Here is a 13,717-nt window from a genome sequence, read left to right as displayed (position 1 = left end):
ATTCCACAAGGGAACGTTCATCTGAGTCCAAAGGAAAGAGAGATTGAGAGTCCATTTCTAATGGGCTGGAGAGTCCTAACTACATTCTGTAATGAGCTGCTGGTCCACAAGTGGGTACCCCGGATCTATAATGAGTTGGAGGACTGGGCTCCAGGATATTCTGGGACTGGCAGGGACTCAGATCAGCACCTAGCCAGTAGCGGGTGCTGTGATAACCAGAGTAATAAGGAAAGCTAAGTGACATCCTGGGGACAGTGAATCTGGCTGACATAGAGATGGCCAATGTGTGTGAGGGTGAGCAGCAGGCTGCAGGCAGTAGGGAGAGAAGGCTGGGCAGCAGCATCCCAAGAGCCAGGGCAAGTAGGTGGGGGCCAGCCCACAACCCGCTCTCAGTGACACTTGCTGGCCGAGCTGTGTTATCAGTATGCCTGTGACCCAGACATCTCTTGGGGCCAACTGGCTGAGGGCATAAGAGGCGCACAGTGGTTTGCAAGGGATCCCTTGGGTCTGGTGTCTACCTAATTGTGCACCAAAGGGGCAGCATGTAAGGACTCTACCAACAGGCAGTGACACATTGGTTGTCCTAATCTTGGTGAGAGGTATGTACAAATGATGTTTAAGGAGTTATGTATCTATAGTGAGAACTATGTTCTAAAGCTGTGTAAATTAAGACAGGTCCCCTGAAGTTGATAAACAGGTTTTATCCAACATTGGGTAGGAGATGCTTATCTCTGCCTGGCTGTCCATTGTGTATTGTGTGTCTTACAATGTAAGTCTATCTGCATACAGAGCTAATCAAGAGTGTGAAATTGACAAGAGATCACAAAATCTCCAAGAAAGAGTACACAGCAGGAGGGTGTCCTGTTTGTAATGAAGATCAAAGAATTAGGGCTGGTCTACACTACACAGTTAGGTCAATGTCATGCATTTTATGTCAACCTAACTCTGTAATCGTCTACACTAAAATGTAGCTCCCACCAATGCAACTCGCGCACTACACCGACTTAACTCCACCTTCACAAGAGGTGTAGCACTTAAGGCGATGTAGTTTGGTCAGTGTAGACACTGTTACCTACATCAGCTGTTGCTGCCTTTCAGAAACCATCCCCCAATGGCAGTTAAATTGGTGCCAGCGCTCCTAGTGAGGGGACACACCACCGACGCAAGGAGCATGGTTTGGACATGTAAAACAGATTGAATTACTGCAGTGGCTGTGCATTGACATAACCTAGGTCAACTTAATTAGTCTGCTTTATCAGGGGAATGCAGAGAGACACCCAGTATCTTTTACCTAGCTGCCAGCTGCCTTGTTTTATGAATGGAGGGTTATAACCAGCCTGGTTGGAAATGACTGGGGGGAAAACTTTGTGTGAGATATTCTCCTGTTTGATAAAGTATCTTATTATCAGGGGGAGCTAGCGAACAGGGGACTGTGAACAGGAGAGTTTGAGAGGGGGAGAATGAGAAGGCGATCCCTCTGCCGAATCAAACAAGGTGAGAGTATGAACCTTGGGGTGAGTGAGTTTGAGTGTTGAGTTTGCTTGACTGTTTGTTTGTGTCTTTCTTTCTCTTTCAGGTTTATTTCAGTGATTGGGTCAGTTGGGATTGTGTGTCTGGGGACTGTTTGAGCCTTGTTCCCTTGATCACCCTTGATCAGCCTCAATCAGGCTAGTGATCACCCGCCCCGTGTGATTAGTGAGGGGGTAGGAATGACCTAGCAGAGAAGGCCTTAAAAGCCAGAGGCTAAGTGACCAGGGGAGTTTGGAAGGAGGTTTGTAGGAGGGAGTCTTGAGACAGTGAATATGGTTAGGAAGGGCCGTATCACCTGTGTCAACACTGCTCCCGTCTCCTCCACTTGCACCTGTAGCCAGACAGAGAGCCTGACCATGGATGCCTCTATCCAGATCTTGGTGTGGTTTTGCAAAGACTGGGGTCTGCATTTCCCACTCACAGAAAACCAGGCTGAGGGGACCATCCAATGCAAAAGGTGCCTGCTGGAGGAATCTCTCAGGAAGCAGGTGCGAGAGCTACAGGAGGAGGTGGCTAGGCTGAGGAGCATCCGTGCCCATGAGGAATTCCTCGAGAGTATTCATGTGGAGACGTCAAAGGCAGGGGAAGCTATCCAGCTGCAGAAGACTCCTGGCACACCAATGGGGGAGGAGGATATGACTCTGTCAGAGGGAGGACACTGGCAGCTGGTTACTTCTGGCAGCAGGCAGTGCTCCACCCCTACTCCCATCCCACCCCCTATGTTGATGGAGAACCATTATGCTGCTCTGGCAATGAAAGATGAGGAATCGCCCCCTAAGGTGGAGGAGGAGAAGCCGCCGTGTACCCCCAAGGCTGGGAGGTCTTCAGCCACCATTCCCAGGAGGAAACGTAGAGTAGTGGTGGTTGGAGTCTCTCTTCTGAGGGGGACAGAGGCACCCATCTGTCACCCTGACATGGCATCCTGGGAGGTATGCTGCCTGCCAGGGGCCCATATCCAAGACGTTACGGAGGGATTGTCGAGGATCATCCGGCCCTCTGACTAGTACCCCATGCAACTCATCTATGTGAGCACTAATGATACTGCGAGGTATGACCCTCAGCAAATCAAAAGTGACTACAGGGCTCTGGGAGTAAGGACGAAGGAGTCTGGAGCGCAGGTGGTGTTCTCCTTGATCCTTCTGGTCAAGGTTAGGGCAGACAGATGCATCCTGGAGGTGAATGCATGGCTGCGAAGATGGTGTCACCAGAAGGGCTTTGGCTTCCTTGACCACGGGATGCTGTTCCAGGAGGAAGGACTGCTAAGCAGAGATGGGATCCACCTATCAAGGAAGGGGAAGAGCACATTTGGAAACAGACTGGCTAACCTAGTGAGGGGGGCTTTAAACTAGGTTTGAAGGGGGCAGGAGACCAAAGCCCACAAGTAAGTCAAAGACATGGAGACTTGGGAGAAGGGTCAGAAATTGGGGGGAGCATGGGCTGTAATACCAGGGATCAACAAGAGACAAGACAGAACTGAGGGAGGAATCAAATTTGTATCTTAAATGCCTGTATACAAATGCAAGAAGTATGGTGAATAAGCAGGAAGAACTCATAATGCTGGTCAATGAACACAACTATGACATAGTTGGCATCACAGAGACCTGGTGGGACAATACGCACAATTGGAATATTGGTATAGAAGGGTACAGCTTGCTGAGGAAGGACAGGCAGGGGGAAAAGGGAGGAGGTGTTGCTTTATATATTAAGAATGTATACACTTGGACTGAGGTTGAGATGGAAATAGGAGAAGACTTGTTGACAGTCTCCATGTAAGGATAAAAGGGGTAAAAAATAAAGTGATGTAATAGTAGGAGTCTACTACAGACCACCTAACCAGGAAGAAGAGGTGGATGAGGAGTTTTTCAAACTAAAAAGAACATCCAAAGCACAGGACTTGGTGGTAATGGGGGATTTCAACTACCCGGACATGTGTTGGGAAAATAACACTGCAGGGTACAGATTATCCAATATGTTCTTGGAATGTATTGGAGACAATTTTTTGTTCCACAAGGTGGAGAAATCTACTAGGAGAGAGGCTGTTCTAGACTTGATTTTGACAAATAGGGAGGAACTGGTTGAGAATTTGCAGTCGGAAGGCAGCTTGGGTGAAAGCGATCATGAAATGAAGAGCTCATGATTCTAAGGAATGGTAGGAGGGAAAACAGCAAAATAAAGACAACAGATTTCAAGAAGGCAGACTTTAGCAAACTCAGGGAGTTAGTGGGTGAGATCTCATGGGAAGCAAGTCTAAGCGGAAAAAAAAGGAAGACAGCTGGCAGTTTTTCAGAATGACATTATTAAGGGCACAGGAGCAAACTATCCCACTGTGTAAAAGAGGACCGGAAGTATGGCAAGAGACCACCCTGGCTTAACCGGGAGATCTTGGATGATCTAAAAATCAAGAGAGTCCTACAAAAAGTGGAAACAACGTCAAATTACAAAGGAGGAATATAAACAAAAAACACATGATGTAGGGGCAAAATTAGAAAGGCCAAAGCACAAAACGAGATCAAACTAGCTAGACACATAAAGGGTAACAAGAAAACATTCTCCAAATACATTACAAGCAAGAGGAAGACCAAGGACAGGGTAGGCCTGTTATTCAGTGAAGAGGGGAAAAATAACACAAAATGTGGAAATGGCAGAAGTGCTTAATGACTTCTTTGTTTCGGTTTTCACCAAGAAGGTTGCCATAGAGAATGCCAGTAAAAATGGGGTAGGTTCAGATGCTAAAATAGGGAAAGAACAAGTTAAAATTTGTGGTAAGATGAGGCCCTGAAACATAAACCCTTGTATCAGAGGCCCGGTATGAGGCCTGGACTAAAGTAATGGTCAAGACTTTGCTAACATAAAGCACTGACTGAGCCAGTCCAATGTCAGGGAGCACATATGTACTAGCAGAACTGTAGATATCTAATCTGGTGAGCCAGAGACTGTGTTTCGTTTGGCAATAAACCTGGCCGGGTACCTTCGTACCTTATCGGAGTCTGTAGTCATTGGGGATTCTCTCAGGGTCTGCTGTGCCAGCGATCTGCAGAGCCAGGGCAGCACATAGAGGGAACACACGCATGCAGCCGACTGATATCAACATTGAACAGAGCAGAGCACCACACCAGTGGCATCTGACAACAAAAGTTACTTGGAAAAGTTAGATGTCTTCAAGTCACCAGGGCCTGATGAAATGCATCCTAGAATACTCAAGGAACTGACTGAGGAGATATCTGAGTCATTAGCTATTATCTTTGAAAAGTCATGGAAGACAGGGGAGATTCCAGAAGACTGGAAAAGAGCACATATAGTGTCTGTCTATAAAAAGGGAAACAAGGGCAACCCAGGCAATTACAGACCAGTCAGCTTAACTTCTGTACCAAGTAAGATAACGGAGCAAATAATTAAGGAATCAATTTGCAAATATCTAGAAGATAACAAGGTGATAAGTGATAATCAGCAAGGATTTGTCAAGAACAAATCATGTCAAACCAACCTGATAGCTTTCTTTGACAGGGTAACAAGCCCTGTGGATATGGGGGATCTGCTAGATGTGGTATATCTAGACTTTAGTAAGGCTTTTGATATAGTCTCGCATGACCTTCTCATTAAGAAACTAGGGAAATACAAGCTAGATGGAGCTACTATAAGGTGGGTGCATAACTGGTTGGAAAACCACTCCCAGAGAATAGTTATCAATGGTTCACAGTCATGCTGGAAGGGTATAACGAGAGGGGTTCTGTAGGGATCAGTTCTGGGTCCGGTTGTGTTCAATATATTCATCAATGATTTAGATAATGGCATAGAGAGTACACTTATAAAGTTTGCAGATGATACCAGTGCTTTGGAGGATAGGATTATAATTCAAAATGATCTGGACAAACTGGAGAAATGGTCTGAGGTAAATAGGATGAAATTCAATAAGGACAAATGCAAAGTACTCCACTTAGGAAGAAACAATCAGTTGCACACATACAAAATGGGAAATGACTGCCTAAGAAGGAGTACTGCAGAAAGGGATCTGGGGGTCATAGTGGACCACAAGCTAAATATGAGTCAACAGTGTAACATTGTTGCAAAAAAAAAAGCGAACATCATTCTGGGATGTATTAGTAGGAGTGTTGCAAGCAAGACACGAGAAGTAATTCTTCTACTGATTACTCCATGCTGATTAGGCCTCAACTCGAGTATTGTGTCCAGTTCTGGGCACCACATTTCAGGAAAGATGTGGAAAAACTGGAGAAAGTCCAGAGAAGAGCAACAAGGATGATTAGGAGTCTGAAAAATATGACCTATGAGGGAAAGAATTGGGTTTGTTTAGTCTGGAAAAGAGAAGACAGAGAGGGGACATGATAACAGTTTTCAAGTACCTAAAAGACTGTTACAAGGAGGAGGAAGAAAAATTATTCTCCTTAACCTCTGATGATAGGACAAGAAGCAATGGGCATAAATTGCAGCAACGGAGGTTTAGGTTGGACATTAGGAAAAATTTCCTAACTGTCAGAGTGGTTAAGCACTGGAATAAATTGCCTACAGAGGTTGTGGAATCTCCATCATTGGAGATTTTTAAAAGCAGGTTAGACAAAGACCTGTCAGGAATGGTCTAGATAGTGCTTGGTCCTGCCATGCATGCAGGGACTGGAGTTGATGACCTCTCGAGGTTCCTTCCAGTCCTATGATTCTTTTCAGTATAAGCAAATCTAAGTGTTGTGATTTGAGCAGAGTGGTGATCCTGTGGTGAAACTGCTAACCTGAGGTATACTGTTCTTTTGAAAATAGCATACCTGTAAATACATGAGTATCCAGTGGGCGCGGGGCTGGACGCTCCAGGGGACACTTGGAGGGGTCAGGGGTGGGAGGGTGTCTATCACTAATCTGCAGAAGGACTGTGAGGCCTAAGGGGGAGGGCTTATGTTGCCAGTGACTGGCGGAGTTGGGGAACCTCACGCTACCAGCAGATGGTAGTGAAGTGCCTCCCAGCTTTTAGTACCCTGGGAAGCATTACAGTGACACTTTGGCCAGAAATAACCTGTTTCCCAGCCCCTTTGGGGAAAACACATTAATGTTGATGTTATTTGTTCACATTCGTTGTTTAAAGCCAGTTGGGAAGAACAAAGTGTTTAATTTTCTTTAGTCTCCAGACCTTTTAAGAGAGCAGGAGTGACAGCTCCCATTGAGAAGTGGGGTGTCTGTCATTATTATTGCTTGACTGAATAAAATAATTATGTTTCTAGCAGGGACATATGCTGTGCACTAGACTCTCTCCTCAGCTGCATCAAGTTCACACTTGGTACCAATGAGGACACGGAGGAGACCTGGAGGTGAAGCTATCAGCTCTGAACCCCCTTTCTATCCTCCTGTTTCAGGGCCAAGCAGTGGCCCAAGCAGTCTCTGGTATAACTTGGAAGAACCTCAAGGTGCTCTAAGTTACCCCAGCTGCTTTGCCAGCCTAGCTTCTGGTGGAGCTCCATGCACTCTGCCCCACCCCCTCCTGCCCCTGACATACACCTTCCATGCCTCTGCACACCCCACAGTTGGGATGGGGGGATGGGTGGCACAGAACTGGCTATACCTGTTTTGCATACCCAGGATTACCCTGTGTCAGCAGGATCACTGGCTGCGCCTTTAGGGCAGCTGCTTTACCCTGAACAGGAGCCGAGGGTAGAGCTCACAACGTTGTTCAGTTGTTTAACCAGTAAACTGTGACCAATGAACACATCAGTGGGTCTCTGTTCTTTGCCTTGGGAGCAGAGTTGGGAGGGTGCACGGCTGAGTTCCATGCACTGTAGGATACTGTGTTCTGGATTAAAAGAACGTAACTCTCAACATTACAACATTACCAGGCACAGACTAAAGAACCAGCTGTTACTTACCTTAGATTCTGCAGTTTGCAGTTTGGGTGTTTCAGTCCCACACACAGCAGCCGCACTCCTGAATCTTCCAGTTTGTTGTTCCTCAGGTCCAGCTCTGTCAGGGTCTGTCTGGTGCTGAGAACAGAGGAGAGATCCCCACAGCAAGCAGCTGTGAGATCACAATTCGCCAACCTACAGGAGACAGAAACAGACAGAAAAATGACTACCTGTTTATACCCCAGTCTCTGCATTTCCGTTCACTGAGACCAGCGTGCATCTCTAAAGAGATTCTTAACTCAGAGACAATAGAAATAATTTTATTATTTCAATATGAATAATAATAAAAAGACATCTTGTGATGAAAGTGGAATTTTCTGTAATACTTGTAAGAACAGTATGCATCTCAATTGACCCAGCTGACTTGGTATGTATCACCCACTGGACACAGAGGGGTTAAAAATGCTCCTCCTGGAGCAGAAGGAAGGCATGAGGGGTTTGGGTCAGGACATATAGATGTCTGGGTTGGTATCAATGTACCAGTAAAAGCCGGAATGGAATCAACGCATCTGAACGGAAGACCCTACAGAGACAACGGAAACGCCAAAGACCAAAAAATTAACACCAAGCAAGAGAGGCAGCTGAACATGTGACGACAACATGGGTGAGTCTGGAAAACAGACAAGAGGGGTCAGGCAGGGCCTAAATCAAAATCTGGGCTCAGACACACTGAGGCTTCCACTTCCGACTTAGGCATAGAGAAGGTATGCAGAAAGCAAAGATGGAGCTCAGATGGCCTACCCTTGTGGAAGAAGTGTGACCACTTGGGTATCTGACACATTAAGATGGCATTTACACTGCATGCTTCTTTAAGCAGCTTGTAATGTACATATTCATGTAGCCCCTCTAGCATGTGTATAATAGCAGTTTCATCAGTGAGTAAAGATGCACCTAAAGGGTGGGGGTATGTACCTGAGTACTTACCCTACACTCCTCTCTACTCACCCTATTGCCTGCCCAGTCTACGCTGCTGTTTATACATACGCGTGTTAGTGACAGGTTCTGGCAGCTCCCCATTGGTTTTCACTGCAGCATGTAGCTACACATACACTACACGCTGCCGACACTGGTGCGTAGCAGAGGCAGGGCCAGCCCCAGGCAAACTATGACTTTGGTGCCTCTCCCCACCCCACACACACACACATTCAATATAGAGAAAAATGAGAAGTCTAGAATGAGCTTTTACCTTTATTTACTTGGCATTTGAAACGAACAATGTAAAAATAAAAATAGATATTTTTATTGATTTTTTTTTTACTTTTCATTAATCCTAACACAATTATACTGTATAAAAAATTCACTTCCATCTAATTTGGCACCCTAGGCGACCATCTAGTTTGCCTATATGGTTGGGCCAGCCCTGAGCATAGGGATAGCCTAAGGGTTACTCCCAGGAGCCTGTGTAAAAGCCAGGGCACAGCACCGATCCTAGGAATCGGTGACACACCTCTACAAAGTTCCAGGCCCCTAACCTAAAACTGATGCTACAAAGTCCCAGCAACAATAATAATTCAAACAGGAACTCCTCCATCTACAAAAAGCTTCTTCCCAGCCTTTCATCGACCTAGGAAGCATCCCTCAGCCCTCTCCAAAACCCCAGTCAAACAGGTGTCTTTAGAAACATGTCCAGAAGGTCACCAAATTCAGGCTATTTTGGACAAAGAGGAAAGCAAGTTCCATAGTCCCAGTGCCCTTCTAGAGAGTGCTCTGCCAGCCATCCACTCTCTTTAATAACAAGAGGGATCCAGCTTGGGCGCCCCTGCTGACTGCAGCTTCGGCAGTCTGGTATGGGGGAGAGAGGTGATCCCTAGGTAGTCTGGTTCCAGCCCATTTAGAGCTTTATCCCTTGTAAGCAACACCTTATACTTCACCTGGAGGCCAATGGGCAGCAGTGCAGATCCCAGAGCACTGGGGTTATGTGCTCCCAGGGAGATGCCCCACTCAGTAAGCGAACCGTTGCATGTTCACAAGCTTCAGTCTCCAGATGATTTAAGGGGTACAGCGACCCATAATACTTTGGCAGTGAGTGGTGGAACTGGAGGCACTGAAAGCCTTTGGATTCCTTTCCATGTGACCCTGTTATAGCAGTTACCCCGTATTCCACAAAGGGGTGGTCAGCCAAGAATGGAGCAGGGTGGATGGGATGTAGGTACATTTCTAGTGGGATGGGGAATTCCTCAATACACAGAAGGAAACGCTTGGGAAATACTTCACAAGCTCGTTCATTGCTACCATTCTGGTTCCCTTGAGTTTAAGTAAGTGAAGACCATTGCCGCTGGCAAACTGCTCTGGCTTTCTCAGAAAGTAACCCAGGGCCTTAGACTCTGAACCCCACAGGGAGAGAGTTGGGGCTCTCACACTGCAGAGATATACTACCCCATTGTTCTGACATTCGCACACCTGGCTACTTCTACGGCTGATGACAGAACCTGACTCCACCAACACCACAAAGAGGAGTCAAAGTGAGAGTGAAAGAGTCAAGGCATCCCCCATCCTCCATTCCCCTCAGCATGTCAGTCCAACCAGCTTACACCTCACACCCGCTTACGAAGATGTAATCCATATCCCCTCCAATTCACTTCTGAATGTGGCTGAGTGAATCCCACTGAGACAGAGAGACTCCAGCTGAATCTAATGGGGTATAACCAAGGGCCCAGACAAAACAAGCTGAGCAAGAAAAGCAACAGACGGGTATAGAAAGGTGCACTAGCCCTCCCTTACCTGAACTTATGCATACTTACACCTTCTCCTAGTGCCTTGGCTTTAAAAGATCAGCTCAGACTCCCTTACACAATTGTGGACAAGGTAGAGATAAGTCTCGAGGAGTCTAGATTAGTCAAAGGAATCCTGAGTGTGAGGGACTCTGATGGGGGGCAGCAGAGCCATACAGGCCCTGGGGCTTCTCCTAGATGAACTATTGCAATATCTTGTTTATGTTTCTGCCAGCACCCGCTATCTTTTTAATTTTCACTCTGCTGATCATGCTTGGAGAAAATGCTTCCTACTTGGAAGTATTAAAGGGTGGGGGGTGGAAGTAGGGTGATAGGCTCTTTCCTGGCCCCTCCAATCACCAGTTTGAACCCAAGTTATTGATTAGACATTTCCTGCCTTTATGTGAAGAATATCTCCACGGCAGTATTAGATCTCTCAGTGCTTGGATCAATGTTCTTCCCCCCATGCTTCCTAGGCTGCCTCCCCAGAAGCCACTCAACAACAGACTCCTTGAAGGGCCAACTCTCTCAGCTGCAGGTTTGTCCTGACGATACCTCTGACAGCAGGTGAGGAGGTCAAATCCTCCTTATTAATATTTATTTGATTTATTTATTTTTACAGCCTTGGGGGGCTTGTAGATTAATAACAATTCAGGAACGAGTTATTTCCCAAAGCCTCTTCTTTTGTGTGAACATAACATGGCTGAACATAACATGGCTGAGAGGGGGCCCTTCCCTTAGAACTGCAGCAGTCCCAAAACTGGAGCACTGGCTCCTACTCTCCCAAACAAGCTGGGAAGAAAAAAGAAAATTAAACATGGCTTGTGGTTTTTGGAGTAAAGCAAACAGCTATCACATAATTTAGTTTGCCTGGGAAGCTAAATGGACTGGAGGACCATAAAGGGCTGTCTGTGATTTCTTGGCCTGGCTGCTATAGTGCCTAAGCGGTTTTTCACTTGTTGCTTAGTTGGTAAAATCTAAGTACAGTGCACACAGTTTGGGGTTTTGTGCCCTACTTCTGGGCTCCTAAGTCCCTCCAGGCAGCACAACAGTACCTAAGACATATCACTAGCCCAAATGCCACAGAGCTCACTTCCATTTACTCAGATTCATTTCTCCTCTTCCTTCGTCTCACTTTGTTCCTCTTCCTTCCCATTGTCTGTTGATAAATAAGCCAGGTTTGCGGCCTAGAGACTTTTCAACATTCTCTTGGAGTTGTAGATTTTAAACACTGGGCATCTGCACTGGACTAAAATGGCTCTTAACCCAATACTCTGGGATATTAATCAATAAAAGAGCTTCACAGTCACTTATAGCAGCCTGGGATTGTTACTGAACAACAAACGAGACCTATGGAGCTAATTGGACCTGCCAGTACTGTCCACATCTGTGAGAGCTGTTGCCTAGAGCAGTTCTTCTCAACCAGGGGTACACAGAGGTCTTCCAGAGGGGTACATCGACTCATCTAGATATTTGCCTAGTTTTACCACAGGCTTCATAAAAAGCACTAGCAAAGTCAGTACAAACTAACATTTCATACAGACAATGTCTCGTTTATACTGCTCTGTATACTAGACACTGAAATGTAAGCACAATATTTATATTCCAATGGATTTATTTTATAATTATATGGTAAAAATTTTTCAGTAATAGTGTGCTGTGACACTTTTGTATTTATGTCTGATTTTGCAAACAAGTAGTTTTTAAGTGAAGCTTGGAGGTATGTAAGGGAAATCAGACTCCTGAAGCGGGTGCAGTAGTCTGGAAAGGTTGAGAGCCACTGACCTAGAGAGACTGGCAGGCTCAAGAAAAGAGGAGTGAAGGACAAAGTACCTGGGGTGCCCTGTAGATAGTTCCCAGCTAATGACTATATCTGCTTAATTTCTTTGTCCCTTTCCTCTTCTTCCTCCCACCCCCCTTCTCTATTTCTTTGTCTATTTTTTAGGCTTTGCCCCAAGATTACTTCTTGTGATGGTGGTAAAGGATTTGAATGAAGGAAGTTTATTCTAATCAAATTGTGGAAGTCTCCTATAATTGTGTTCTCATTCACGCTTAGTGAATAAAATAATCTGAGTACCTACAGTAGAATAGAGTTTTAGAGTTTAGAGTTGCTGTGTGATCCATCTACTTATCCAGTAAAACATGATAAATGTACACAGCAAGGGGCGTCTATCCCACTCCTTGGGAAGAGGGTGCTTTGCACGGGTTGTTGGTGCAGTTATAGAGGTGCTGTGCATTCAGAGTTAAATAACTGAAGTAACAATCGTACAACTACAGGCATAGACTAAAGGAACCAGCTGTTACTTACTTTAGTTTCTGCAGTTTGCAGTGTGGATGTTTCAGTCCCTCACACAGCAGCTGCACTCCGGAATCCCCCAGTTTATTATGTTTCAGGTTCAGCTCTGACAGGGTCTGGCTGGTGCTAAGAACAGAGGAGAGGTCCCTACAACAAGCAGCTGTGAGATGGCAATCCCGCAACCTGCGGACAGAATCATGCAGAGGGAAATGATCACTTGTTTCCACCCTACTTGCTGCAACTGTCTTGCTGATGTCAGTGTCCACCTGGAAAGGGATGGTTCATTCAGAAGAGATCAGTCACAGGGCTCTAGTAGGAGGTTGTGGGTGTGTCAGCTGAGGATGTGAGGGAGATTCCCAAACCTGAGCCATTCTTTTTAGGTGACAGATCTGAGGAACTGTCCCAGATTGAGGTATCATTAGAGGAGGTTTTAGAACAAATTGATAAATTAAACAGCAATAAGTCACCAGGACCAGATGGCATTCACCCAAGAGTTCTGAAGGAACTCAAATGTGAAATTGCAGAACTACTAACTGTAGTCTGTAACCTAGCATTTAAATCAGCTTCTGTACCAGATACCTGGAGGATAGCTAATGCGACGCCAATTTTTAAAAAGGGCTCCAGAGGTGATCCCAGCAATTACAGGCCTATAAACCTGACTTCAGTACTGGGCAAACTGGTTGAAACTACAAGAAAGAATAATATTGTCAGACATATAGATGAACATAATTTGTTGGGGAAGAGTCAATATGGTTTTGGTAAAGGGAAATCATGCCTCACCAATCTACTAGAATTCTTTGAGGGGGTCAACAAGCATGTGGACAAAGGGGATCCAGTAGATATCATATACTTAGATTTTCAGAAAGCCTTTGACAAGGTCCCTCACCAAAGGGTCTTAAGCAAAGTAAGCTACCATTGGATAAGAAGGATTGGTAACTGGTTAAAAGATAGGAAACAAAGGGTAGCTATAAATGGTCAGTTTTCAGAATGGAGAGAGGTAAATAATCCAGCTAATGTCTAAGGCCAACACACCAACATGTACAAAATGCCTAACATTCAAATTTGAGACTAAGGGTCATAGTCCTGCTTCACTGAAAGCAATGGGAATTTCTCCTTAGACAATTCAAAATGTGTACAAATGTCTCCAGACCACATTTGCAATACAATATGCAATATGCCAAATATTCTTGTAATGACTCCTATCTTAATCCTTGCTGGTGGATGTATTGGTGCTATTTTTTGTTTTACTAACATCAAATATTTGACACACATCAGCACTGCTA

At 45.4% G+C, this 13,717-nt stretch overlaps 1 protein-coding gene across 1 annotated transcript in view; it reads right to left on the bottom strand.

The window, feature by feature from the left end:
* LOC141989731 (NACHT, LRR and PYD domains-containing protein 3-like) overlaps positions 1–13,717 on the bottom strand; it is an 82,017-nt gene that overhangs the window by 22,364 nt on the left and 45,936 nt on the right. The window contains exons 9-10 of the mRNA XM_074956656.1: positions 12,447–12,617; positions 7,392–7,562 (exon numbers count right to left, since the gene is read on the bottom strand). Of these exons, the coding sequence (XP_074812757.1) occupies positions 7,392–7,562; positions 12,447–12,617 (342 nt within the window). The remainder of the gene's footprint in view (positions 1–7,391; positions 7,563–12,446; positions 12,618–13,717) is intronic.

The sequence above is a fragment of the Natator depressus genome, chromosome 6, assembly GCF_965152275.1.
Source record: "Natator depressus isolate rNatDep1 chromosome 6, rNatDep2.hap1, whole genome shotgun sequence".
Taxonomy (NCBI): domain Eukaryota; kingdom Metazoa; phylum Chordata; order Testudines; family Cheloniidae; genus Natator; species Natator depressus.
This window is presented reverse-complemented; position numbering and strand designations above follow the sequence as displayed.